A 27065-nucleotide genomic window follows, 5' to 3' on the forward strand; every position below is an offset into this window, starting at 1 on the left:
AGACACGGTGAAAGGCACAATGAAAGATAATCTATCAACACACAGCAGGAATATCGCGTAGGATGAGCGATCGTATTCTAAATAATTACTCTACATGTTGACATCTTATTTTTTTATGCCACCATGCATCACATTTATTTTCATGACCATATTTTAGACCTTTTATTTCACCACACTTTTACTCCACACACGGAGACGGCAAGAAGCTGACAAGATACATACACGATGCAAATTATAAAATCCATAAAACACCAACTTGTAATACTTAATTATACCACCAGGTGAAGACAAATAGGCAGAAATTCATCCTTTCTTCCATCTCACTTGACAAAAGAATTATTTTTTTTTAATTTTCAAGCTGGTTTTGTGCTTTCATGTATCCTTTTTCATACAATCAATCAATGAATCGATTATTTCACATTGGAGAATTTAGTATTTACAATAAGACTCTGAGTGTAAAATAATTGTAATAACAATGATAGTAATAATATCACTATATCAGAGTTATAATGTCACTGTAGCTACATCTAGGATGGTTCTGTACAAATTCTTTTACCAGGCACAAGAAATAACAAGGCAAACAAGAGGCTGGCTTTGTCCCTCTTTCAAGTGACAACTGTAGGATGTGTTTTTTACAAGGGATTCACCATGCTGCCCCTGCTGTAGACATCAAACTCTTTGAAGCGTAGGTAATCTTTCAGCCTGGGAGGAAGAGGAAGGAAGTTGATAAAAACCGGGGATCTCAGGCGCAGGCGTCTGAGATGCTCCCTTATCCGCAGCCGACACAGGTGCTTCAGGCTCCGAGCGTTTCCTGAGTGTAGATAAAGTCAATAAAGAACACATGAATAAAATCATCACTTTGGCTGACAGTTTTTTGTTTTTTTTAAAAAAAGGGATCTTAACAGTTCTTCTTACTTTGAATGTGAAAGATCTCTGGCCACTGTTTCTGCTCCTCCAAGGTTTCCTTCAGTTTGGTGCAGAAGGACACATGGTCGGTGTAGTCGAGCATGATGCGCACCACCTGAGCAGATAAGTGCTTAAGCCAGGACACGGTTATCACCTCACAGAACTAAAAGACACAAACAAAGATGCATGTGTCAGAAGGGGTTTCTCCACTGGTCTTCCTGTATTCAATTCTTCATAACATTTTTCTCTCAAGACAAGCTTTGTCTCACCACCATGTCTTTGATGACTGAGGAAGACCAGGGAGCATAATCATGGGAGCTGTCACCATAGGGACAGTCAAAGCACCGTTTAACATCATATCCATGGTTCAGAATCATTCTCAGCATGACCTCGTCTTTCAAGGCATGCTGCAGTGCTGAGGGGAAGTGGGTGGTGTTGACACGGGAGTAGTAGTTTACATTTGCCCCAAACTTCAGCAGTGTGTTGATCAGTTCATAGTTGCCCTGTCGAAGGGCCACCTGCAAACAGTTGATGGGATCCTGGTTCACCATCGCCCCAGCCTCCAACAGCAAGCGGGTGCACTGAAGATCATTGTTGGACACTGCGAAAAAGAGGGCCGACCTGCGCTCATCCTCATAGTTGCGGCGCACCCTCGGGTGCAGCATGAAGTTTGGATCATAACCAGCTTTGAGCAGTGTCTCCACACAGTGGGCATGCCCCCCAGCAGCTGCAGAATGGAGAGGACTCATCCCACTTTCCTTCACTGCCTCCAGTTTAGTCGCCGGGATGAGGTGCTCCAGTGCCCTGTCAAAGAGTCCTCGTTTAGTGACACGACAGAGGTTCAAACTCTGTTTGAAAAGTGGGAATGCAAAAATGTTGTGACCTAGATTCTCCTCACAGTCTGTGTCCATGGTACGCCACGCGGTGAATTGGCAGGTGCCCACTGTGAAGTGGTACGTTGGGATCTGCTCCATGGCCCAGCAGTAAGGAGATTATGTCAGGGTTTCCTGATGCTGCTGCATCAAATAAAATAGTGCCCGACTCCGATTCACACCACACATGGGCTCCTACAAAATGAAAAAAAAGATAGTTTAGAATATACCTTTAATTTCCAGAGCTGGGAAATGAATCCATTGAATAAAACATGTATCCACGGTTTTATGAGATTTTGCCAACTTTTTCTTCTGCAGACGAAATGATCAAAGCAACTCAAACGGCAAACTGATGGAAATACTTTTGAAATCCATAGCTGAGATTAAATCACCTTATTTAACACACCTTTCTGTATAAGGACCTCTGCCACATTCAAATGTCCATTCTGTGCGGCTAGAGCCAGTGGAGTTTTCTTTTTGATGTCGCATGCGTTTGGGTCGGCACCAGAATCCAGGAGCAGATAGATAAAGTTCTCCAAGCCTAGAAAGGCACATTCATGAAGGGTCGTCCTGTTCAGTGGTCCTGTCTGGTCTACTTTGGCCCTGTAGCGAAGCAATAGTGTGGCCAGGTCATACTGGTCATTCAGAATAGCTACAGAATGTGGAGTAGGAGAGGAAAGAAAAATAATAAAAAATTTGCAGGTATGTTAAAATTTCTGTAAAATAAAAATTCATTTGGTATTCAGATTAATACCTGCCACTAATGGAGAATCCTGCTCATCATTCTGGAGATCCGGGCTACAGCCGTTCTGCAGCAGGAATGTAGCATTGTCTCTGAGTCCATGGACCACAGCGAGAAACAGTGGTGTCTCGCCCTTGAGAGTGCGACACTGGGCGGCACCGGGGGCTGATGCTGGAACCCAAAACGCCAAATCAACATGCACAATTGAGAAGAGTGTGTTCAACGAAATGTCACAGTCGTACGGTACTTGTTATAACTGCACTACCTGAGAATATGATCTCTAGTATCCTTTTATTCAGATGCACCGCAGCCTGGTGCAGGGGGATCCATCCTCGCTCATCAACTCTGGACAGAGTCTCTGGCTGCTCTGCCAGTCTGTTCAGCGTGTCCTCGTCGCCTGTTTATGAATGAAGAACATCATACTGCAGCTTTTGGCAGGATAAATCTACCTGATTTAGCTTTGTCAGATTACGTCAGTTTACCCTCCTTGATTGCTTTGAAAATCTCATCGGGATCTTCGCTGGGTTTCTGATCACTACCAAAAGACATTGCACAGAACAAGAATTCAAACACTCAAAAGAGTTTCACAGTGTACAGAAAGAGATTGTTATCCTGGGAGGTTGCAGATTTACCTCGGATTCAAACCTTTGAGTTTTCTATATTGAATCAGGCTTTGTTCAATTATGTATTGCGTTGCCTCGTCCTCGTCCAAGTCATCCTCTGATTGATAAAAGTCATCTTCAGTCTCTGTGGTCATCTGAAATGCACAAGGAGTTGCTCTGGAGAGACACAGGCACAAAGTAAACAACACCATTAAACCGGGAACTCACAGCACATACAGCCATGAATACTGAAAGTGAACTGCAGCGTATAACACGGCTAAGCAAGGTCAATCTAATTCCTGTTGTTGAATTAGATGTCAACAGGAGTTTAGTTTCAATAAAATGAACTATTCCAACAAACAGTCCTATTTGGTCCCAGATCTCCTGCAGAGAAGTTGCAGTATTTCTCTTTCAGCATGACCAAGACAGAAGTCAGGACACCCCTCTCGCACAGCCCATAAAAGACTCAAATGTCATGAAGACAAGAGATACATTTCAACAGTGTTAATGTCCTGGAAATGAAATCAATAACATGACATGGACATGCAACAGCCGCAAATCCAGGTCAACAGGCTAATCTCTACTACAACAACAACGGCCTTAAAGCTCAACAATGAATCAGTCAAGTTTTTCTGTAAATGCACAATCTATTCATTGTCTTTTGGTTACCTTCAGCCAAATGGTAGCGCTCCCACGGTAGTTTTTACAACAGTGTAGCCAGTGGGCTTCCTTCCACATGTATACCGGAGCTATTTATATCTCTTCTACTATAAATACCAGATCACGGGTTCCTCGCTGCATGCACCCAACTCTGACCCACTGGAGAAACGGCCACCAACCAGGGCACATACACAGAACAAGGACATTATTACAAAAAACAAAGCTGGATAATTTTTAGCATGACTCTAATGACTCCCCTTTTATACAAGCGAGATAATGAAGCTTTGCAGCAACAGTTTGGTAATGTCAAGGTTTCTTCTTACAATCTGCCCTGGTTCTCATTACAAGTCATACATTTTAAAGTCATTTTTTTTAAACATTTGGCTTGTGGCTAAATTTCTCTCATGAGTGTAAATATGTTACAAAAGCAGAGTTACAGTTTACCTGACTTGATGCTAGGAAAGGATCCATATAAACTGAGGTAAAAACTCAAATGGCACAAGTGCAGTGCTGCTGTTATTGTTTTAACTGATTGCGAGACATTTTCTTATTTTAAAATTCACATCTGAGCAGTTGCTGAACTGGGATGATTGGTGTGTTATGTAGGCCTTAATATGGGGGGAAAGTATAAAGGACTGTGCATGCAATATGTTTATGTTTGTTGAATTTATTTAATTCTTTTGAAAAATCATGGTGTTTGATGCAAATATGACTTCACCTCACCGTAGATATCCACATGAATACATGACATTACATTCATTTAGCTGCGCTTTTGTCCAGTGATCACATCAATACTATATCAACAGTTTGGAACATACTTCTTGGTCAAAGACAAAGATTACATTTAATTGTGTTGCATTGTTAAGGAACTGAGTATCCAGAGAGGCATCAAAGTGTTTAATGTTCCACAGGAAAGTGCTCCGGTCTTCTTCAACAGTCCAATTTCAGTCATCGAGCTGGCAGAGCATTGCCACGCCGCGCTTGATCCAGTGTTGAGGGGCTCTGCTCGTGGGCAACATCGTGGAGAAGACAAAGTTGGTGGAGTGGCCTGTGGTAGAGAGGGTTCCCTTTCTCTCACTGGTCTTGTAGAGAGGGCAAACGTACAGCTTCTGAGGCTGATCAGTGCCCTTCTTCTCATCTGGGTGGGAGAGACAGGAGCAAAGGAACGAAGCAAACGATGTCAGAGAAAAAAAACAATGACTCTACAAAACAAGGTTTGAAATGTAAACCTGAACACCTGGCTTGTATTTCGTTTGTCACACACTGGCAGGATGGATAGTAAGTTAACACATACTGGGTTTTATCCAGATGATGGGCATCGTGTCGAACAGGACTTTGGGGAACTGCTCAGCCAGAACACCACTGATGATACAGAGACAAACAATAGTTAGAGTTTGTCATGTCTCCTTATATTTGATAATTAATTAAAATGTTTATAAAAAAAACATGTTGTATGAGCATCTACCTTTCTTTGTCCCACCGAGCTCCATCCAGAAACAATCCATTAATGTAAACACCGTCCTCAGGTGATGTGTCCGTCTCATTGATAGAAAGAACCTTTATGATCATGAAATCAAAACCACCAATGTCAGTGTATGATTAGAACTACGGGAAGATCTTTGAGTTAGACACAAAATCATTATGTTTGTGCGAGTCATTGAACCTCAAAATCAAAAATTAGCAGGTCAATGGGGACATGGTATTTCCTGGCGTAGTTCTGCATAGCCCCAGTTAGGAAGGCCTGAGTGAAGAAGAAGCCAGAGATCCAGAACACGTTGGGCTTACAGGAGTCGTACCAGTCCTACAGACACACAGAGTAGAAGTGAAAATATGATAAGTAAAAGATTCAATAAACTCACATTTAATCACATCATACTAGGCCTTTTCCTCTCAACACTTTATTAACCAATCTCACCTGCAGAAACTTCAATTTTGAGAGAAAGTCTGTGATGTAGCTGCCCAAGGGTTTGAGGCTCGGGTAGGAGCGCTTAGCCCATTTCTCTGGGACCTTGCCCACTGTCAGACTGCTTGCAACAGCCTCCAGCTCTGCATCCATCACCACCAGACCCTTAATGGCCTTGAGCAGGTTCTGTAGACTCACACGGATCACACTACACAGCCTGAGAGATAGAGAGATAAGTCATATAAAATAAGTGGTCATGTACTGTACTTCTTAATCCTTTCCTGAGCTGTTAGCACATACGTGTTGTAGCGCTCCATTTCCTGGACGAGGACGGTGTTCATACTCTCCTCGTAGAGCACCGGAAATTTCAGGAGAGCTGCCTCTATGTCGAAATTACCTGGGAGCTATAGAGAAAAAACATAATTGGGTGCCTGTCAGAATGGCAACTATCAATGCCAAACGTCGCTGAATGAAGAGGAGAAATGACGTATTGATACCTTGGTGAGGATGTCATTTGCTATGTCGTAGAGTGTGTTGTCGCTCCCAGAGCCCGACCCTCCTTTGGCGCCACCGCCCTGGGTGAGAAGAAGTGAATCAAACAGCAACTTCGTCTGCTGGAGATCTTTCGAAATGTCGACATTTTCGTGCATCCCGAAAACCTCTGGATGTTGGCCCAATGGAAGTTCCTATAACACAATTGAGTATTGTTACTCAGTTGGATATGCAGTATTTATAGAAAATAAACAGACATACATTTAAATGCATATATTGGAAGTGTTTTTACCTTGATAAATTCAAGGTAGTCCTCATAGCTAGACTTAGGTGGGGTGTGGTAATCACCACTAGGTGAGAAAGGGTAGCGAGGTTTCTCAATGACGTCCTTGTTGTAGAAGTCTGCCAAGATGGTCAGCAGGAGCCGCCTGTCCCAGTCGTCTGTCACACGGCCACCGTAGTTACACTCCCCGGTCAGATAAGATATGGCCTCAAAGGGCACCTCATCGTATTCGTTCACAAACAGCTAAAGAGGAAAATACATTGAGTCAATTGCAGATTGTTGTTGTGGCAGAAACTCCACAGAAAGCCACTGAATCCTTAAGTGAATACCTGTAGCTGTCTGATGCTTATGCGGAGGTCAGACTCATTGAAGCCATAGGGAATGTTCCAGCCCAGTGGACCAAACTTCTTTCTTTCCTGAACAAGTGCATGGAAAAAGCAAAGTCCATACAGGAGCTTTTCCCAAATCTAGTGGAGAAATACAAAAGTCAGAGAAACTCCTTTGTGTGACAGATCTATCAAATGAGAAAATGGTAAAACAAAATGAAAATGAGCTTCCATCCCAGCTCACCAGCTCCTTATTATTGGGGCAATTATTGAAGAAGTCGGAGTCAGAAACAGGATCTGACAAGTAAGACTGAAGAAGGTTGAGTCTGAGTCCTGTAGGAGGCTCATTTGTCATTTTCACTCCATTCTGCAGGATGGTCACTGGAAACTGATATCAGAAAGAAAAGACTATACTCAGTAGTACTCTCTTTTGCTGCATTACTAGGTGACGAGGATGCATTGTGCTTTACCTTGGGTGAAGGGTAGCTTGTGAGCCAAAGGCGGAAATCAGGGTGGCATGTTGTTGGACTGAAGTCCTCGCAGATTTTCTCCAGGGTGGACATCCAGGAAACAGCCAGGTGGCAATTCTGTAAACACACCCATGTCCCATCCTGCATGGCCGTGGATATCATTTTAGCCGCAATGGGGCCCTGGCCCTGACCAAGAGAGATGGATTGGAACATGGCACCACCCGTGACCTTGTCACTGGCAAACTTCAGCAAGCCTGTGGAGGGATTTCGCTAGTGGTAGCATTATATGAAACCTTGACAGTCAGTCATTGGTAAAGTACAACTTACTGGCCATGGGATCAGCTCCTGGAGACAGCACAAACACAAGGGGGATGGTGGAGTTGGAGTCCAGGTAGCTCTTACTCAGGTCAAAGGGAGGGGGTTGTACAAATTTCTTCCCCAGATGGCCAGACACATATTTAGTCACAGATGGCTCCATCTTATCGGGCCGGAGACAGCGGACAATGATCATTTTCTGCAGGTCATTGAGTTGATCACACCACGGTGTGGGCAGGGGTACGTTGCATGGCTCTTTGCTCTCATAAATGGGCTTGAAGTCGGCCGGACTCTTGATGAAAGCCTCTCTGTGGAAGATAATTCATAATGACTACAAGACAGACATAACTAACGAAAAGGAAAATCTTTGGTTGAGTGACTGATGCTCTTTACTTTATTCCTCGTAAGCCTGGCAGTTCATTGGCTCGACAAATCTCTTCCCAGCTCCTGTCCTGTAGCCAGCTGGGGTCAGGGTTAGCCATGGCCTCCTGCAGGCCCACTCCTCCAGTCAGCAAGAACATGAAGTCAGAGTACTCAATCTCCTTCTTTGCTCTACATGCAAATACAAATATGAGATATCACAATGAGAAAAAAAAATCTAATATTACATTTTCATATGAGATCCTGGTTAAAAGCTGAAAATCAAAACTTACAGAAGAAGATTAGAGCAGAGGAGAAAGGAGAAGAGAAGTTTGTCCCTCTCAAACAGAGAGCGACAGACGTTGCAGTACAGGTTATAGGTGAAGTGATTGGTCAGGTATTGAAGCCTCCTCTCCAGGATCTTGGACTTGTTACTGATGGATAAAAAAAACACAAGACAGAGGGATTGGGAGGAACACAGACCAATTAAAAGTTACATACAACCTATGCTATGTTTACATCAGATGTCAGTGTGTAGTTTGTCTTTCGTTCAGAAATCTAAAATGTGGATTAATCTTTAGTGAATGAAGGGCCCCCTCTAAAAAAAATGTTGATTCTAAATTGTCTACAACTTCAACCTGTGATGTTATAAAACAAAAATACATAGTTTCTCTGTCTAAAGGGCACATTTAGAAATAGAAAAAAACTGCTGTAATTTTTGTTTAATTCCTGTGTTATATTAAAGCTTGTGTTTACAACAGATCGGCTGCTATGTTCATAAAGTGTGACATCTTTTAGAGAATACACCTGATGGGACTCACTCACCTCTCTTGTATAGAGTTGATGTAGAGGTTGACAAACCAGCTCAGAGAGTACTGGTACATAGGGTCTATGTTGGTCAGATCAGCAATGCTGAAGAATAGGACGGAGGAATGCTTGGCAATGGATCTGTAACCCTCCCTGGACTGGGCTATCTCAATCTCTGTCTTTTCTGCAATCTGGGAAACAACGGGCAGGTGGATTAGCACATCTCAGAAGCATTCACATCCCACCTGTCATGTTTTGCCCGTGGTCCGCACCTGCTGTTTTTTAGTAATCTCGTTGGACATGATCTTGGCAGAGTCAAGAATCTGAATGGCACTCTCATCCTCCAGGATATTTCCCTCAGAAGACAATGTCTCTAGGATCTTGTCCTCGGTTTCCTTTAGCTGCCTCTTATTGGCAGCTGACTGCAGGATTAGTTTATTCCTCTCCTCCTCCAACTCGGGCCTGCAGAGCAGAAAAAGCAGATGCAAAGCTCTACCGAGGTGACAGAAGATATTTTTCAGGGAAATACCAAAATGATTATTTTCCGAGCAGTACCTCTCCTTGGCAACCACAATCCCCAGCAGCTGGTCCTCCAAGCCCTCTGGGGTGATCATGAAATTTAGCAAGGACACCTTGGTGGCCAGTTCTGGTAGGTAGTGAGGGTTCCTCAGCTTAGTGGTGATGTAGAAACGGAAATCGTAGGAGTACTCAATCACACTCTCACCCAGCCTGATGCAATCCATACCACCTAGGTGAAACAAAAATGACTTAACCTACAATTTCGCACAATTTCTAAACTCAGATGGCCTTTTAGCAGCCACATCACATTCCCGGTACCTTGTTTGAAGGTTTGTTTGAGCAGCAGTGGTTCTAGTGAAGGGTCAAGCTCTTCTCCTACATTTTCAAGCAGCAAGGGGGTTCCAAATTGAATACAGTTTTCCAAAGTTCTCATGTAGTCCCCGTCAGTCAGCTTGATTACACTCAGGTTGTTGTCTTTCTCTGAATTCTTCACCCACTTGTTTGCCTGGCCCTGTGGGTCAATCATCAAGGGCCTACAATAACACAAACATTCAGGATGAAAACAATTTGAGGTTGAATAGTTTTACTCATATTTAACTAAACACTGAATGAGTGACAAACGTCTCTGTAGCTTTATTGCTTTGACAAAACTTTTCAGCAACACAGACTCACCATCTACGTGAGTTACTGACAATGACGCCGTTGTCGATGGAGAAAGAGTCGCTGGGCAGGCCTGCAATGTTCCAAGCCCTGATCTTAATGGGATCTCCCAGGGTTTTACTGAGAGAGAAGTCCGTTGATGATGGAATCTTCTTAGACTAGAGCAGTGTGAGAAAAAACACATGATAAGCAACTTAATTCCAATAGAGTATCTGAAAAAAGAAAAAGAAAATGTGGCAAAACTGGAGCAGCGTTACTTGGCAGAGTTTGGTCCATAACTTGGTGCAGTCCTGTCTGAACCCAGCTGTAAAAGCACCAAGGTAGGCGATGACACCAGCAGAGATGAGAACATCTCCAGTCAGGTTGTCGTATGTGCTCTGTAGGTCATCTGCTGCCTTCGACCATCTAAAGACAGATTTCAGTCACTGGGTAAGTATTTAACTTGCACAAAATAACCAACCGTACAACATTTTTTTTCCATCATCACCTTGTCTTCTCTCCACCCAGACCACCAATGAGTTTCGCAGCCCTCTCCAACTTGTTGGCACACAAATCCACTTGGAACTCCAACTGAGCCTTCTCCTCTGTCTTGTCCTCGAAGGTTTTCTGAAGAGCAGCTAAACGATCCTCGACCTCCTTTAGCTCGCCTCTCTTTTGGTCCAGCAGGGCCATGGTAGCAGCCAGCGACTCCTGGGCCTCTTGCAGATTGGCCTTCTTAGGGGCCACTACCTAAATCCACAGAGAGTGGGTCAATACTGTGTAAATGCATGCTGTCAGGACAGATTATTAGAATAAAAGTCTATGCAAATCCAGAAACACTGCACCTTTGCCACCCTGTCATACACTTCCATTGCTTTTATCCACTTGCACAAGCCCTCTGCTGCAGAAGAGGCCTTTGCCACTATGCTTGGGTCAAAGTCAGGATTAGTCATGTATTCACTGCGGATTTTTTGCATCACTGGGACCTGCAATGAAGATATAGCAGAGTTAATCAGAACAAAAGACAAGTGTTTTTCTTAGTGTAGGAATGCAGTTTTCCTGACACTCACAGGAATATGGTCTTTGTCATAGTCTTTAAGATCTCGTAAGAAGTTCATATCCCCCAGAAGCTTCTTGCTTGGACCCCAGTAGTCCAAAATCTAGACAGAGAAAAAATACATGTTAACAATATTAGCATGTTGGAATGTTTTTGTTATGATGATCTTTTGAAATAATATTTATTCATCAGTCCAACCTTTTTTCCAGTCCCAGCTGGGTCAGCTATCTTATCTGGCTTTATGTCCTTCATCACACACACAGCGGACATCACCAGCTTCACCCCTGAAGGTGGATTTTTCATCGACTTCACGATTGTGACATCAGAGGGCTGAAATGAAACAAGCGGCTCGACTCACTCAACTGTCTCAACTGCATCGGTCTGAGTGGCTAAACCTGGCACAGCGGGGCCCTGTGGCAGAAGGGTGCTCACCTTCAAAGTGTTCAAGGCAGAGAGAGCAGCTTCCAGGGCAGGAATCGCTTCAGCCAAGTCGCTCTCACACTCATTCTTCAGAGCCTGAGCCTCATTGGCTTTTATAGTTGCTGCTTCTTCATCAACACGCACAACTTTACTTTTGGCTTCCACCTCCACAGACTCCACTTCAATCACCTGAAAGTCAGAACATTTAACAATAAACAGAATATACAGAATATTGTTATATATTTGCATTCCATATACAATCAAAGTCAATGATGGGGCTGGATGAAGATGCAATTTGTTCACCTTCATCATTTTGTTGTTGTCTATCTTTGCTTGCTCAAGCTTTGGCTGTAGGTCTACCAGTTCCTTCTTCATCTCTCCCACCTACAGAAAAACACCATTGAATAAATTACGGCTAAGGTATTCTCAACATTCTTAGTAAAAAAGTATTGACAATAAACAAAACAATACAGGTAAAAATGGTGCTGCATATACCTGAGATTCAGCGAAGGCTAATTTATCCAGACCATTGGTATACCTCAGTTTTGCCTTCATGACAGTTTCTCTATTCTGAGTGAGTAACAGTTGGAAAGCTGCAATCAGCTCCAGGTAGGATGTGGGTGTCACATAATTATGGCGACCGAGCTCAGAGAGGAATCTGCAGCAAAACACAACAGTGTGAAACAAATGTACTTCACCGTTAAATATAGACGTTATATACAACCACATGCCATACCTCTCGGAGAGCTGTGTGGCAGAGGTGTGGAACGTTTTGCAGATGGGAATGACCTGCTGCCTCTCGTTTTCACTCATCTCCAATGACTCCAGGAAGGAGTTGGCCACTCGCTCAAGAGCCTCCTCTGGCCATGGCTGTCCGGGTAGAGAGAGGAACAGGGCAGAGAGGATAGGAACAGGAGAGCATGCAAAGTCAGTTAGAAATAGTTTAACTTATATCATATATTTTCTCCCCTTTTCTTTCCTTTTATGTTATCTCAGGCCCAGGGAGTACAAATGATCAACTATCTGACCGAAGGACACATAGATACATCAACAGTTTTTAGTAGTTTAGCAGTTTTTAGTAGTCTAGTAATGTATATGTGGGAAATTTCACTGCTTTCCAACAAATGATTGCCTCCTAATGCCTATATAGTACCTGGAACCAATCAATGGTACAGCAGTTGATAAGAGATGGAAACTGGCGCAGTCGATTTCGAAAGGCATCCCCGATGGGACTGAAGGCCACGACGATATGCAAGTTGTCTTTACAGCGTGCCACAAAGAAAGCGAACAGGGTCAGAGGGCTCAACTCCAAATTCTTATCACCAGCCTGGGCAAAGGGACGCACCGCCTGGAGAAAGAGAAATTAAGTAAATGAGTTATATTATATATAAATGAAACATAAACTGCTCCTTTAGGGCCTGTAACAGTTTACCTCCATAATCTCTTGCTTTTCATCTACGGCGAACAGATTGGGCACCTCCCCTGTGTTCAGGACACTGTCCACATCTTCTAGAAAAGCCTCATCTTTGATTTGAGCATCTGTTAGCAGGAACACTGTCTTCTGCCCCTTCACCCCGGCATTTTTCAGTTGCAGCTGTACCATAAGGAAATATATGAATCATGTGTCAAAAATGTATGCAAAAGCTTCTCCCATCTGAATCAAAAGCAGACGTCAAAATTGTGTGTAAAAAAAACAACAACCCCAAAACATGTAATGCATCAGAATAAAAGGACGAAGAAGTCGGCTGACCTTGAGATCATCTCTCCAATCTGTCATGCAGTAGCTCTTGGAGATCTCAGGCTGGAACATGGTCATGTGGGCCATGGATGCAGCCAGGCGTGTGATGGACTGGCGACCACTGCCTCCCACTCCCACAAGCAAGGCATTGCCTCCTGACTGCTTCAAAACACGGCTGATACGGGACAGGTGCTCCAGGACGTAGCTACATAACGCAGACGGGTTTTTTTCTCAGCGGAAATTCCCATGCACAGACTGACTTGCACATAAGCAATTTCATTATCTTGCTTAATAGAAGTTGAAGTTATTTGGTTGGATGTTCAGTCTTACAATCTTGAGCCACTAACAACTAGGAAAATTCTTGTAAACAGTTGTAACTCCTCCTTACTTTAAAAGCTGTTTCGCATAATGCTTAACTTCACGAACAGCTCAAGACCAATATTTCTGCAGGACATCTAGTCCAATTGAGTCAGTAGTATTAAAGCAGTTTACCGGAAGATGACGAGGTTCATGTGATTCTTGTGCATCTGGTTGTATTCACCAAGACACGACTCCACCACCTGAGCAAAGCTTTCCACTGAGGGCACCTCAGCGTACAAGCGCTCATCATCCTCCAGGTCAGGGTTCATGTAGTCGCCAAACAGAAGATTCCGCATGTCGTCCTCTGCCAGCTGAGAAAGGTTTGCATTTGATGGCACAAATTTAAGCATTTAGAGTCTTCTATTATATTCCTAACAACATATTTTGTATAGCTAAAGGTCAAATACAGTTGTTGAAGTTTCTTAGGCTAGTATAAATTAAAATGAGCCAAAGCAGTACAACATCCTACCTTCATTTATAAACGTACCGTGAAACATAGAAGCAGTAAAGCACATGACACTACAGAGAATGTAACTCAAAAGCAACTTACTCTATCTCCTTGTTTCAGGTGATCAAACACCTGATCGAAGGACTCTTTGAAGTGATCTTTCAGGATGCTGTTCATCAGCTTGTAGACCCATGCTCGATCTTTGTCATCCACCAGACGATCGTAGAAGACACGGAAGACCTCATGGACAAACAAACGTATCATAGTGCGTTTGTTCTCCAGAGACTCCTTCTTCAGCAGCAGGCAGCCTTGGATAACGCGTGAGAAGTCCCGCAGGTTGAATGTGTAGTGAGACTTAGTTGGAGTTGGAAGCAAGTTCTCCATGGCTTTCTTATACACCTTGGGAAATTAAAAAAAAAAAATCATGTGTATGATCAGAAAAACAAAGCACGGGAACAGAACAGATGGTTGCTTCGGGACTGTGTTCATGTGGTATCAAGACAAGTCTTTTTTGACACTTACTTCCATTGTAGCTGTCACTATTTTGTTGCCAATGCTGAAATATTCACGTGGAAATACATTGTTTGTGAGATAGAAGTCCACCACATTGGAGAAGATGCGAACCATGGTATCGTCGCTGAAGGCATTGATGCAAAAAATGTTGAAGTGCCGCAGGAAGCGAGGTGTTACTGCATTCCTCCCACCACCAGGGGGGCCCATGGCTGAGATAAACTGGAGGTCGACAAGCGTGATCTTGGAGGTATCCTTCAGATCATACCTAACAGGGCATATAATATGAAGTCTGTCTGTTAAATGAACAGTGCTTGGGTGCAATAAATCTACTACTACTTCTCTGTTATACAGTATCTCATGCTTGTTTCAAAAGGAAACTCTAATAGTGGACGGTTCATACCAGTTTCCGTGGTCTATGTACTGTCGAAGAAGCTCCACAGGAGGCTGTGCTCCAAACTGCTCCAGAGCAGGCATGTTCATGTCATCCACAAAGATGACACACTTCTTTCCCATGGGGGGCCCAAACACTCCCTTCCTTCTCTTATCTAACCTGGACATGATGATATTCTGGAGGAGACATACACACCAAATAGAGGATAGAACATTTATTTAAAAAGAGAAAAAAAAAGAATCCTTTCTTGTTTGTCGAGATCTTTACTTCACATGACATGAATGATTGATAAAGTAATCAACCTAATTGTATGTTTTCCTAGTAATCAAAAAGTTCCTTCAGGAATAATCTTTTATCCATGGTTCCAAAACACTCACCTGGGTTTGGTTCGCACTTGTGCGGGCTGAAAAATTGATGAAGAAGGGTAAATAGCGATCTTGGTCCAAGTTGTTCATCAGTTTCTCCTTCACATACACAGACTTCCCAGTGCCAGTAGGACCAACAAACAGGAGAGGTCTGAGACGAAAAATTAAAAAGGCAAAAAAATATATTTTTTGTCAGATTAGATGTAGATACATTCAGGTTAAAATTAAATGAGTGACAATGAGAAAAATGTATCATATGTATAACAGTATAAGAGGCACAGAAAAACTCTAATGAAGCACTTTTGACATCCGTGTTGATCATTTCCACTGTGTGACCCCTGTGTGAAAATACTAACACTCCGTAGCTGATGCAGAGGTCCAACAGGTACGTGTAGCGAACAGTGTCTATGGTGGGAACAATGATCTCTTGCACTTTGGTGTTTTTGTCCCCGAGGTTGACATTCTTGATGGCATCATTCCACTGAATCCAGCGGCCTTTTCCTTTAAACTGCATAAGAGATTACACTGTGATTTCCTGATTTAACCACAAGTGAAACACATCTGAGTGACATAATCACACAATACCTCATAAAAATAGTCATACACCAGGCCTTTGTCATCCATGGGACAGTCCCATTTTCCCACCGTGGAAGGGACTGGACATTCCTTTGTTTGTCCTGAGACAGTCGCTCTTAAGAACTCACTAAAGGTCTCTCTGCTGTCTGCATCACAGCTGCCGCCCACTGACCACACCAGGGAGAAGGCAAAAGCTGCCTGTGACCATAAAGAACGAGAAGTGGAGGTGTCATACAAAAATGTCATTGAACGGAAATAGAAAAGTCCAAATACCAAAACAGAAACATTTGCATGGATGTTTGCAAGGTTATATTCCTCAAAATGATGAATGATTCAGCCCTTTTACCAAGATCCAGGTGCGAATAATTTCATCCCCAGGTTCTGTCTTCACAGGTTCAGTGAGCAGCATCTCAAACAGTCGACACAAGGACACCGCAGTGTTACTGTTGCTGGTGGAAACGACTTCCTGCAGGGAAAGAAATACTTAATGAGGCATGACAAAAATTGTGTTTTTTATATAAACAAATAAATATAAATTTGTGAACTATGAAATGTGAAGTAAGGGTTCTAGAGATATTTGTGTCTTGATTGTTTTGGGGCCCGGTGCCACTTACTCTGCAGTTTTTACGCAGCGTCCTGAGGGCGGCTGGCAGGAGCCAATGGAAGAGCTCCAGCAGCAGCGAGCGGTTGTCTGGGCTCTGAAGAGGATCAGGAAGAGAGTTCGTCCAGGAGATTACCAAGGGCTCCCAGCCCAACTGAGACGGTTCCATGTAGATCATACCACACCGACTGACTGTGGCAGGCTGCAGAGAGAAAACAAACAAGATCAATTTGGATCCTGTTAGCCAGGTGATACTAGTTAGGTGGTGAAAAGTATGATCAGTGGCCAATATTTTTTTTTTTAACTTAAAAACACAACATGTAACAAGATGTTTGAAATTGTGACCAAGGGCTGAATCAAATGTTCTTCACAAGCATTTGAGCATGTTGGTGAAACTCTTGCAAAGCCATAGAAACTGTGGAACGTTGAGATTGGATAATCAAAACAGAACTAACACACTTTAATATTTTAATTCAAACAGGTAACTTACAGATGCCTGTGAAAGATCCATTGCTTCAAATATCAGATTCATCTGGTTGGACATCTGGATGATTTCACCACTCATCAGGCACAACTGTGTATGAAGAGTAAAGCAATAGAGATCTTATTCATTCTGTGAAAAACAATAGTTTTGCACAATACTCACATATATTAAATCATTAATTGGTTCCACTGTATATTCATTTACCTTTTTGTTGTCATCCAGCACAGTGTTCATGCTCTCAATCCAAAGTGTATCTATAGGACCATCAAACACCACCCATTTACGGTCCGGTGTCTCAGCTGATGCAAATTCACGAAATGTGTTGGCCACAATCCCATCTGTCCACTTATAACAGAGAAAAACAAAAAGTTGACAGACTAAGAGGAAGAACAGGACAACTGCTGTTTTTTGATACTGTGACGCGGGATAAATACAAGACGATCCAAGGCACAGGCCCACAGGCCTACCTCGTGGGAAACTGGATCAAACTGTCCGAAGAGCTCTCCCATGGTGATGGACTTTGGGTTCAATGTCCTGAAGATGACCCTCTCCTCTTCACCATAGCCTCTCTCATTCAAGAGGGTCAGTGTTTCAGCTAGAACATGTAGCACTTTGGTCTTTCCAGCAAAGGGCTCACCCACGAGCATGAACCTGATATCAAAAAAATATATATATTGTGTTTCACAAAGTCACCTCCAGCCATGTCTCAAACATGTACTGTATACAAGGAAACATGGTATTCTTCATTCAATATCAAATATGGAAAATTTTTAATAAAACCTACCCATGCCTGACTATCATCATCTCATATGTCTGAATTATCTTCGTTAAGAAGACCTCTGTTGGCTGCACATTGTGATTTTTACAACACTCTGTAGTAGCCTCCAGAAACAGCTGCCAAATATTTGAAAAAAGGGCAAAAACAATAAAATTATAAAAACATAAATCTTGTAGAGGAGAATAACTAATGACACCAACGTATCTGACCTGATAGTCAGCCTCGGGGAGGGAGATGCCTGGGAACAAATCACTGGTGATCCCGTTGAATAGCGGAATATCGTGGGAGAGAAACTTGGGCTCATTAACATCCTTTATGGACCTGAGGAGCTGAGTGTTTCAACCCGGGAAAAGAGTGAAAGGGTGAGAAACAGCAAACCAATTGACAAACCATGAGGGATGGTTTGTTGGACCCTCCTTAAGGACAAATGTTTTTTAAAAAAAGGAATTTATTCAGTGCAAATACCAGAATGTCCTCATTCTCATCCGGAAACTTAAGCTTGAGGTTTCCTGCAGCCACAAGTACGGCTTTGACAGCTCTCATGCCGTAATCGTAGTGGAACTGGGACGAGAGCTGCTCAGAACAGAGCCTGTAGGTCATCACAATCTTTATGGACAGTGGTTTGGCATTGAGGAAGCCAAACGAGTAAAGTGAGATCTCTGCGATGAGTGCGTAGTTGGGGACCATCATGGCCACTGTTCGAAACAACACCTGAAACATAAAAAAGGGATACAAATTAAGTAAATCTGTTACTGCATATGTAAAAAAAGCCAAGTGAAATTATTTGAGAAGTTGATTAATATAAATAATGCAGTGTATCTAAGGACTAATATATTCCTGGCTGATAATGCAAACCCACAATGTCTGATCAAACACAGTTTATCACTGGTAAGAGACCTTGAGATTGTCAGGGAGTTCCGAGCGTCCTGCATAGCCAGGGTTCATCGTTATGGACACGAAGCAGTTGGGATTGAGTTTGAGCATAGTCCCTTCAAAGTCAAAGTACTCCAACTTCTGCTCGACGGCCCTTTGGATGCAGAGGACCTGCTGGGCCACTACAGACAGCACCTCCAGCTCAATACGGTTGAACTCGTCGAAGCATGCCCAGGCACCAGATGAAGCCAGACCTTTAAAAAACTATGACAGATTGCCCCATGTTAAAACATAATGTTGTTGGCATTTGAACATATAAATCCGAAATTTCCTGCTGGTGTTACCTTGCCCATAGCGATGTAATCCAGTCCGTCAGAACAGTTGAAGACCACACACTGCACAGCTAGAGCTTTGGCGAGATCTTTGGTGGTTTCGGTCTTTCCTGTTCCAGCTGGACCCTCGGGTGCACCGCCCAAATTCAGGAAGAAAGCTCCAATCTAAGACAAAGGAAGGGTCTTTGAATTTAATTCTAAAATATCTGATCACTCAGGAGTATTCCAATAAAAGAAAGTGGCATGTCTTCACGTTCAAGTAGACTATTCCTCAGATATTTTACCAGGGTGCGGTAGCATCTGTCAGTCAGAGGGGTGATGACCAGACGTGGCGAGTTCCCCAAGTACTCATAGGCGTATTTGACGTCACAGTTGATTATGCGAACACGAACATTATCGTTGCTCCAGTAATAACGCAGCTGGGCTAGCCATTGAAAGTCAGTGTCATGTGATACACCTGTTGAAAATAGACATTCTCTTATCTGGGTGCCATGAAGCAAAGCTTTCTTACGGTTATCGACTCTGCATTGTGCCAAGTGGTACCTTTCTCAATAAGCTCCATGACCACATCCCTGGCATGGACATCGATTGTGACCAGTGCTCCTAACGTGGTCCGTGTTTGTTTGGGCAGTTTCCCTCTCACTAGCCCCACAACGTCATTCAGCTGATCCCGGAGTTGCTGATAGTAGTTCTTTAAACCCTATGTCGAACAAAAGCCCAATTAATATTGAAACATTTACCAAGGTGATAATATTAATCTAGGGAAAACTTGAGGTTAGTCAGTCAGGACTGCCAAACAAATTCAATTCGATTTAATTTTAATTGCATAGCAGCATATTTCCAATTTCACTACTGTTACACTATTAAGGCTTGTGTTTATCAGTAAATTAAATTTTGACTTCATCAAATTTCCAATAATTAATTGTAGTAATTAGAAATACTAAACAATGATAATTTGTCCAAATTATCTTACATCTGCCCCAGCTCCGATGGCCTCATGCACCTCCAAGGTCCAGAAAATCTGGGAGGAGCAAAGCACCACCTGCCCAGGCCAATCCTTGACCCACTGGCTCCGCGCAGTCTCAGCATAAGCCTGTTAAAACAACCACACTTCAACAAACTTCAGATGCAGCAAATGATCCACACACAACATGGTGGTAATAGGGTTAACAAATTGGGGTATTGTGTTATTGTGCAAGATACGGAGAAGAATAGTGATCTTACCACCCTGGACCGGGCAACTACATCTCTGACACTACGAATCATTAAATCCTCCACCTGCACCAACCACTTCTCCACGGCTCCTTTGGCTTCAGACGTGGAAATATTCTGGATTAGCTGAACACGCTCCCCTTCACTGCTATACATGGCCTGAGCAAGAAGAGTATGCAATTGAATGAAATTCTTTCAACCATGGTGCCGTGTAACGATAACATGTGTGACTGCCTTGCCTGGATATCCAGATTGGGTAGAAAGTCTAGCTTGGAAATTCCCTCAAAGCACTTCTTCAGATGGGGCTGCACCCGCAATGGGTCTTTGGTCTCAGACAGAATCTCCAGCATTTCATCATTGGACAGAAAGAAGAACCTGGATGTGGCATTGATAAGAAGTATCAAAACCTGTGACATTAAAAAAAATGGACAGAAGACACACTGAAAAAAAACTTTTATTCACCGTGGGAAAAAGAGACGTTTCTTCTCCAGGTAGGTATTCAGTCCTTTCATGATACTATCCAGGAGGATGTTAGAATCTTGCAGTTTTTCTAGCAAACAAGGCATGGAAGTTGCTTCCAGAATCTATTATTTAAAAAAACAATCACTGGTTAAATCAAAGAATTTATCTTTCAGGATTTTTTGTGATCACTAAAAACTTTGGTTTTGACTACCAAAGGATCCTTGACGCAGTGCCTCATGACTTCTTTCCAGTTTTTGTCAACAGTTTGGAAAAGTCGTCCCTCTTCCGGAATCTGTTGCATGATGTCCTGAGAAGAGAAGATGGGCTCCAGGTAAAGCCACTGGGCCTGTACCTTCAGCCACTCGTCTATGGTTTCCTGAATGCGAAGCAGACGCTCTTCCCATGTCTGACGTAGAACAACAAAGAGTTAAAGCTCTGCATGGATTTTTTATAGGTGAGTTCAAAATACACCCACCAAGTAGAAGCCATGTACATTTCCCAAAACCTGAAGCCAACCTTGATCTCATCTTCAAAGGGTTTGATGAACGGTGAGCCCCTCATAGTCTGAGTCTTCACAATCTGGTCATCTAGCATTGTCTGAATCTCATCCACACCAGTCAGGATAGAAACTCCTGTCTCCCTGTAAGGTTGGTGGTGGAAAGAAACACTGTCCCAAATATGCACCATGCCTTGCATTGCCTTCTCCAGGGAAAACTCCTGTAGAGACACAGACAGTGCAGGTATACTGTAGAGTAGTCAACAAAATTTTTATTATTGAGGTTTTTGTCAATATGATATTAAAAAAACTAACAGAGTTTCAGGAGTTCTCACTTTACTAGCAGCAGCACTGAGAGACTCAAACTCTTCCAAGTAAGGAGCGAGGTCTTGTTTGAGAACTTTGCGAAGTGTCGTTCCAGAGTCAGGGGTGAGGTCATACCCCACTATGTTTGACATCTGGTCCCAGTGGCGTGGTCTGATGCCTGGGTTACACAAGGTGGACACGACAGGGATATTGTCCTGTAGACACAAGCACATTACACATATTCTTTTAAGCATCAGCACATGAGACTCTGCCTACTACAAGACTTCATTAATGAGCCCTTTAGTTAAATAAAATACCTTGAACTCTTTGACCTGCTCCATTACAGCGGAACACAAAATTATTGTGGGGCTTTCCTTCTTCCTTCTAGAGGTCTCTTGCGCCTTATTCTGTTTCTGTTGGAAAAACTTCAGCATCTTGAAGATCTCCCTAAAGAACTCATCCAGTTCCACTTCCATGCTCTCACCATCGAGGTCTTGGAAGGATCCATCCATCCAGCTATACAGAGAGGATAATAAGCAATCAGGAGGTTTTTTGTTTTTCTTGTTTAAACACAACGTGCAGCAAAGTGAAATTGGACCTTTTCTGTGTGCGCTGCCACTTTAGTGCAAGTCCAAACAGCTTCTGGTACGGTACAATGCTCTCTTTGATGACTTCAACTTCTGGGTAAGAGGTGTGGTCCAATTCAAAGAATGTCTCTTCTTTGTTAATGAAGATGACTTCCTCCTCAGCTTCCTGGAGAAGTTTCTGAACCGTTCTCATATCTGTGACATACTACACCAAAAATGAAAACACGTTAATTTTATTTCCAGTGTAATTTAAAAAATCTTAAAAAATGAATGAATTAAAAAAAACTAAATGAAGTGGCAAAAAGGAAAGGCTCTTAACTAATCGGAACAACCTTCCACTACAATTACATTTAAAACTTGTTCTACCAATGATACTGACCGATGATAAGTGGCTATTTGACAGAAAACTAGGTGTTGCAGTCTTGTGTATTGTAATAGTGTATTACAAATATAATGTAATTCATTTTAATTAGATACAAATATTTCACTGTGGGTCGGCTCCCCTCAAGCTCACTAAGACATTATACCTTGTTCGTTCCATACAATATGCAAAGGGTGGTTTTATGGTGAAAGAGCGACTGTACCTGCTGAATCATATCCAGCTCAGAGCAATGTGGGAACTCCTTTATTCTGCTTCCCAACTTCTCCAGCTGTACCATTAATTCTTCTCTTTTAGCAAGCAGCTCCTGCTCCCCTTTCTCCTTTGCCGTCTGCATAACCTAGAAAATTACAAAGATGCCCATGATCAGGTCATCGTGAAAAAAACCCATCCATGATATATTGCTATAAAGGCAGATAGGGAGCCGTACCTCATCATTCAGCTCGAAGGTTTGGAGAATTTTTTGGGGCCAGAGAAAGACGGTTGAATTAAGCTCCAGATCCTCTGGCTCAAAGATGTGGACATCCAAGAGGTAGATCAGTCTGTGGTAGGCTTCCTGTCAGAACACAGTGTGGTAGTGTTTGATGTTAGGATTGGTATACTGTGACTGAAATCAATAAATTCTTGTGATATATGTATAAGATACAACAGGTAGAACCAATCATTAGGTAATTTACCTTTATTTTTTCATTCAGTTCTGCAATACCCTCTGTCTTTGTGAACTGTATGAAATCAAGCATCTGCGTCATGTCCTCTGTATTCTCTGGTACTTTCAGAGCTTTCTCTCCGATGGTTTCAAATTCAGAGCAGATCCTTTGAACAGAAACAACAATATTTAGTCTGCATTAAAGTGAGAGCGTTTAAAAACACAGACGGCAATTTTGGTAATGAATGTCACAAGAAAATGACTCACTGTAGATTCTGCTCATGGTGGCGGTTGATCACTTTCTTCAGAAATAGGTCAGCATAGGTTTTGGCTTTGAGAGCCAGCCCTTGTTTCAGCTCCTCACAGTCCAGATGGACCATTGTGAAGTGAACTTTAGCTGGGAGGCTGATAATCTCTTTGGACAGAGCATGGAAGTCCTCCACTTGCTTTAAAAAAAACGGAGAGATTAAGCATTGACAGTAATCTGGGGGGAAAATGGTCGCATGGCAAGTAGAGGTTTAGGTAGCATACGCAGCAATACCTTAGTGTACTCATCAAAAGAGTGCTCCTCTCCCATGAACGTCTCTACCTGAGCCTGTGCAGTTCCATTGACTAGCCAGTCGTAGTTGTCAACTGCAAAATAAAGCAGAAAAGTCAGCACTGCACTGCTTTTAAGGTTTATGCACGTCCTTCTTGGTGTGAGCTACAGAGATCCCTTAAACTTGAATATTTTATAGGGAAGATGTGGAAAATACAAGAAAAGGATCAATGTCCTATTTTTAGCATTCATTTATGTCGTTTGCTGTGTGTTTTGCATGCGTCGCTTGGTTCTTTTATGTAGCGTTTTTATGTTGTTTGTTTTGAGTTGTTGTTTTGTTTCATTCATTGATACTCTTTTTAATCTGCTATCTTAGTCAGGACTCCCTTGCAATGGGAATATTTCTGGAAATATAGGTTAAAAAAAAAACCAAAAAAACATCACCATAACTCTGGAAATGTTTGTCGGGTTCTTCAAGATTCTTCCACACAGCTGACTTTAAAGTGGCCTGAGCCCAGGCAAGGATGTGATCAGCCACCTTAGCATCGACAAATGAAGATATGGCTTGTGTCAACCATGACTGGACCGTCTGTACTCTCTGTGGATCATAGATGTAAATATTAGGTCAAAATACAAATGCCATAAAGTGGTAATTTTCCCCTTTGGGTGTCTGTTACACATAATCTCACCTGCAGTGTGTTTGTGATGGCGTTAAGAATCTCAAAAACAGCCGCCTCCAGGTCTTGTAAGGTGGGGTAGATTTCCATCTTCTCATCATCAAATGTCAAAGCCATACAGAAGAGGGGCAAGTGGTGGTGATTGCTTGGCTCAAACAGACTGACAAACTCCTCTATACTTTTCTGGAGCATGGATTTCAACTACGAGTTTACAAGAGAAATGTCTGAGTCGAAATCAAGAAACACACATACAAAGAGCAATACAGTATGCATACAATAATGTATTTCTAGTTGCTGGTGCAGTTTGTGTACAAAGAACTATGCATTTCAGACCTCAATACAGCAGGTGATGTATTTGCAAGTGATGAGATCACATCTTACAAACTTACTTGACCAATTCAATTTATAATAATCAGCCGTTAAGACACAAACCTTGACAAGTTTCAATTCAAGGAAGTTTGCTTGTGACAAAAAAATATAGATCAGTATCAAAGTACTGTTTGGAATAATGAATAAAATATCTTTGCATTAATCATTTTTATCTGATTCTTTTCAAGTTTCGAAAAAATCTAAAACTCAGCATCACCTGATTGGAGATGAGCGTGGATGCACAGTCATAGAAGGAGTCCAATTTCTCCTCTCGAACTCCTTTAAGAGTTTCTTTGCTGGATAGTAAGTGGATGACTTTGGGAAACCAGGTATTCATGATACGATCTTCTGTCCTCTTACACTCCACAGCCATTTTGTTCTGTAGGCTCTGACAGTCCATGGGTCCTGAAGCCCTGAAGCAAAAACAGAAGCCAAAATTAACTCGGAAATAAAAACTGAGAAACAAATCATATCTTCACATGCTTATTTTAGCAGTGCCGTGTTGCTTCCACGCTGTCTTTTCTTACCTGCATCCTGAAAGATCAACTAGGACCAGTGTAGAAAATGTTGTGTAGCCAATATCCAAAACAGTTTGCATTACCGGATGAAGGATGTGTAAATTTGTTTTTATCTTCATACAGCTTCTGATAAAGCTGCCCTGCCAATGCTGGGTGATATCCAGAATTCTGCAAAATATTGGAAATGTATTAGGGGCATTAAAGATAGATCAACAACTATTTTGATATTCTGTATTAATATTTTCTGCATATTAGAGACTCACTCTGTCTGGGTAGCAGTCTGTTTTTCTGGGACAGGTCCCTTTCTCTCTGGATCCTCTAGTATTGTGTCCACTAAATGGAGTGAATATTGCATAATGACTATAGTGCACGTGCATATAGACATGCATACTGTGCATACACAAATACATTGCAATACCTGTGTGCTTGACAATGACATTGTGGTACTCGTTGCTGACTTCCATGCAGAGCTCCTGTAGCAGTTTAGTCGTCTCGGGGCTCTCTTTAAGATTTTGTGGGACTCGAGAAACAATGGAGTCCAACCACTGCTGCTGGATCGGAGAGTACGGGCGGCTCTCCACACACTGCTTCAGGAACTCGTAGTTCATCTGCAAATGGTGTCAACATAGAAACAAAGAGGCGGCGTGACAAACATGTACACAGGGTTTCCTCTCTCCACGGATCAAATGTGAAGCCGAAAAGAAAAAAACTCACCTTACACCTCCGCTTCTCACTAAACATCTGCAAAGAAAAGAATTGAAACCGCATTATGTAGTGCACTATTTGTACATAAATTAATATTTAAATAAGATGTGTGCATATAGGGAGTTGGATAACTGTCATACAGAAGGTGGAAACTGTGGCTCTGGTGACAGACTGCGTGCTGCTCCCCTCTCTGTGCCCTGTCTGGCAGTTCCCCTTGCCCTTGACACCCTGAAATCATTCAGTCAACCCAGAGTTACACTGCTGGGAAACCAGCCACCAACACAACCAGTTGACTTTTTCCTACTGTCAGCGGAAGTGCAGACAGGAAAAACATACGATGCCATGTGGAGTTGCTTCTGCTGCGTCTTGCTCCTCCTGTGACTCAGCAGCATCTTGTGGACCATCGCCCTCTCGGATAAGTCCTCCTCGGCCGCCGAGAACCGCTCGACCTGCTGCAGGGTGCCCCTTATCGCGGGCAGGACTGGAACCTGGGACACGCCCTTCATTTCTGCAGCAGGCGGAAAAGAAAAGAAAAAGGAGAAAAGTTTCAGTCACGTCTCACCTGTCGCGAGCTGTGCTGCCTTCACGTGCTAGTCGGAATTAGGAGAGTGTCGCGCTCAAGTGGTTTGTTGCCGGAAAGAACGCAACTGTGGCCAAGGAAAATAGCCTCGGTCTCTATCAAGTTAAGTGTAGAGATTACAGATGAAAAGTATGTACACAAGCAAAAGCGAATGCTGGTTGCACTGTTACAAATGGATGACGTACCATTCATCACTGAATCTGTCCTCTTCTCCGCCATGTTGAAAGGTTAAGGTCGCCCGAACTCGGGACTTCGGGTATCAAAGTTATCTCAGAGTTTCCCACTCGTAATTACGACTTGGCGCCGCGTTCATGTGCATTTCTCATTATTAATCTGATTAATCACTTTCAAACTTCTTCATTTGAACTCAGTGGTCTGACTTTGGTCTTTGACGTGTGACTGTAAAACCAAAATTCTGACTGTTCATTTATACCTCGTACTTAAAAGTAACTGGTCTGACTTTGATCATAAATTTCATGGTTCCGAGTTTAATGTGAAATGTCTTTGATCTTCGAAGGCTTATTTCATTTCAGAATTTCTAGTTAAATCTCACAAGTCTGACTTGAACGTCAGAATTCTTACACGAATCTATAAATGGCAGGTTAGCTATCGTTTTACCTGTTCGTTAAATGTCTTCTCGGTTTGGTTAGATACTCAACGTGAGTCCCAATTGTCTCGGTTTAACCTCCAAGAAGACAACAGAGACTGGCGCTTACAACACCGTCACCATAGGAACCGTAAACAGGAGAACCGTCGCA

The 27065-nt window shown here is 42.6% G+C and overlaps 2 protein-coding genes across 4 annotated transcripts; both read right to left on the reverse strand.

Annotated features, from left to right (window-relative positions):
• Nucleotides 1–147: 147 nt before the first annotated feature.
• asb14b (ankyrin repeat and SOCS box containing 14b) lies at nucleotides 148–4306 on the reverse strand. Its single transcript, XM_035645002.2, has 10 exons — nucleotides 3792–4306; nucleotides 3153–3299; nucleotides 3003–3055; nucleotides 2786–2917; nucleotides 2533–2691; nucleotides 2185–2430; nucleotides 1805–1973; nucleotides 1176–1710; nucleotides 916–1069; nucleotides 148–811 (listed from the first exon to the last, which is right to left on the reverse strand). Exons 2-10 carry the CDS (start codon nucleotides 3275–3277, stop codon nucleotides 633–635), a joined length of 1752 nt encoding a protein of 583 aa, XP_035500895.1. The 5' UTR covers nucleotides 3278–3299; nucleotides 3792–4306; the 3' UTR covers nucleotides 148–632.
• Nucleotides 4307–4433: 127 nt separating this feature from the next.
• On the reverse strand, nucleotides 4434–27048 carry dnah12 (dynein, axonemal, heavy chain 12). Of its 3 annotated transcripts, none has more exons than XM_047330864.1 (74): nucleotides 26926–27048; nucleotides 26064–26235; nucleotides 25868–25955; nucleotides 25737–25763; nucleotides 25441–25630; nucleotides 25286–25355; nucleotides 25032–25190; nucleotides 24722–24917; nucleotides 24148–24336; nucleotides 23903–24056; nucleotides 23462–23553; nucleotides 23188–23366; nucleotides 22952–23087; nucleotides 22705–22830; nucleotides 22480–22614; nucleotides 21907–22100; nucleotides 21626–21824; nucleotides 21338–21523; nucleotides 21023–21223; nucleotides 20718–20912; nucleotides 20507–20628; nucleotides 20284–20419; nucleotides 20057–20203; nucleotides 19806–19925; nucleotides 19376–19532; nucleotides 19117–19289; nucleotides 18845–18997; nucleotides 18525–18764; nucleotides 18093–18338; nucleotides 17837–17956; nucleotides 17634–17743; nucleotides 17317–17500; nucleotides 17054–17194; nucleotides 16856–16939; nucleotides 16379–16567; nucleotides 16111–16230; nucleotides 15774–15962; nucleotides 15545–15696; nucleotides 15201–15339; nucleotides 14833–14999; nucleotides 14442–14697; nucleotides 14022–14318; nucleotides 13604–13782; nucleotides 13124–13316; nucleotides 12806–12967; nucleotides 12527–12721; nucleotides 12110–12243; nucleotides 11869–12031; nucleotides 11677–11757; nucleotides 11386–11562; nucleotides 11152–11283; nucleotides 10967–11056; nucleotides 10742–10882; nucleotides 10405–10646; nucleotides 10175–10322; nucleotides 9930–10075; nucleotides 9576–9790; nucleotides 9294–9486; nucleotides 9011–9200; nucleotides 8757–8929; nucleotides 8225–8365; nucleotides 7965–8123; nucleotides 7584–7879; nucleotides 7257–7510; nucleotides 7031–7174; nucleotides 6790–6927; nucleotides 6470–6703; nucleotides 6183–6371; nucleotides 5986–6089; nucleotides 5698–5902; nucleotides 5446–5583; nucleotides 5248–5339; nucleotides 5077–5144; nucleotides 4434–4920 (listed from the first exon to the last, which is right to left on the reverse strand). In XM_047330864.1, the coding sequence occupies exons 2-74, from the start codon at nucleotides 26231–26233 to the stop codon at nucleotides 4727–4729; spliced, it is 11838 nt and encodes a 3945-aa protein (XP_047186820.1). In that variant the 5' UTR covers nucleotides 26234–26235; nucleotides 26926–27048; the 3' UTR covers nucleotides 4434–4726. The 3 variants fall into 3 exon arrangements, with proteins under 3 accessions (XP_047186820.1, XP_035501852.2, XP_047186821.1); XM_035645959.2 differs by lacking the exon at nucleotides 26926–27048 and adding an exon at nucleotides 26493–26823; XM_047330865.1 differs by lacking the exons at nucleotides 4434–4920; nucleotides 5077–5144; nucleotides 5248–5339; ... (6 more) ...; nucleotides 7031–7174; nucleotides 26926–27048 and adding an exon at nucleotides 26493–26823 and having other exon boundaries at nucleotides 7284–7442.
• Between the last annotated feature and the right edge of the window lie 17 nt (nucleotides 27049–27065).

Source organism: Scophthalmus maximus, chromosome 3 (genome assembly GCF_022379125.1).
Source record: "Scophthalmus maximus strain ysfricsl-2021 chromosome 3, ASM2237912v1, whole genome shotgun sequence".
In the NCBI taxonomy this organism is placed as follows: Eukaryota; Metazoa; Chordata; class Actinopteri; order Pleuronectiformes; family Scophthalmidae; genus Scophthalmus; species Scophthalmus maximus.

Excerpts from the sequence above, each read along its gene's own strand:
- asb14b (XM_035645002.2), bottom strand. The coding sequence starts at position 3,277 with ATGACCACAGAGACTGAAGATGACTTTTATCAATCAGAGGATGACTTG. Across the intron at positions 2,692-2,785 it reads ACTAGAGATCATATTCTCAG|CATCAGCCCCCGGTGCCGCC; the intron begins GTAGTGCAGTTA and ends TTTGGGTTCCAG. Across the intron at positions 1,711-1,804 it reads GCGTACCATGGACACAGACT|GGCACTGGAGCACCTCATCC; the intron begins GTGAGGAGAATC and ends ACTCTTTGACAG.
- dnah12 (XM_035645959.2), bottom strand. The coding sequence starts at position 26,526 with ATGGCGGAGAAGAGGACAGATTCAGTGATGAATG. Across the intron at positions 20,420-20,506 it reads AAACGTCTCTTTTTCCCACG|GTTCTTCTTTCTGTCCAATG; the intron begins GTGAATAAAAGT and ends TGCCACATCCAG. Across the intron at positions 17,957-18,092 it reads ATGAGAATGAGGACATTCTG|CTCCTCAGGTCCATAAAGGA; the intron begins GTATTTGCACTG and ends TGAAACACTCAG.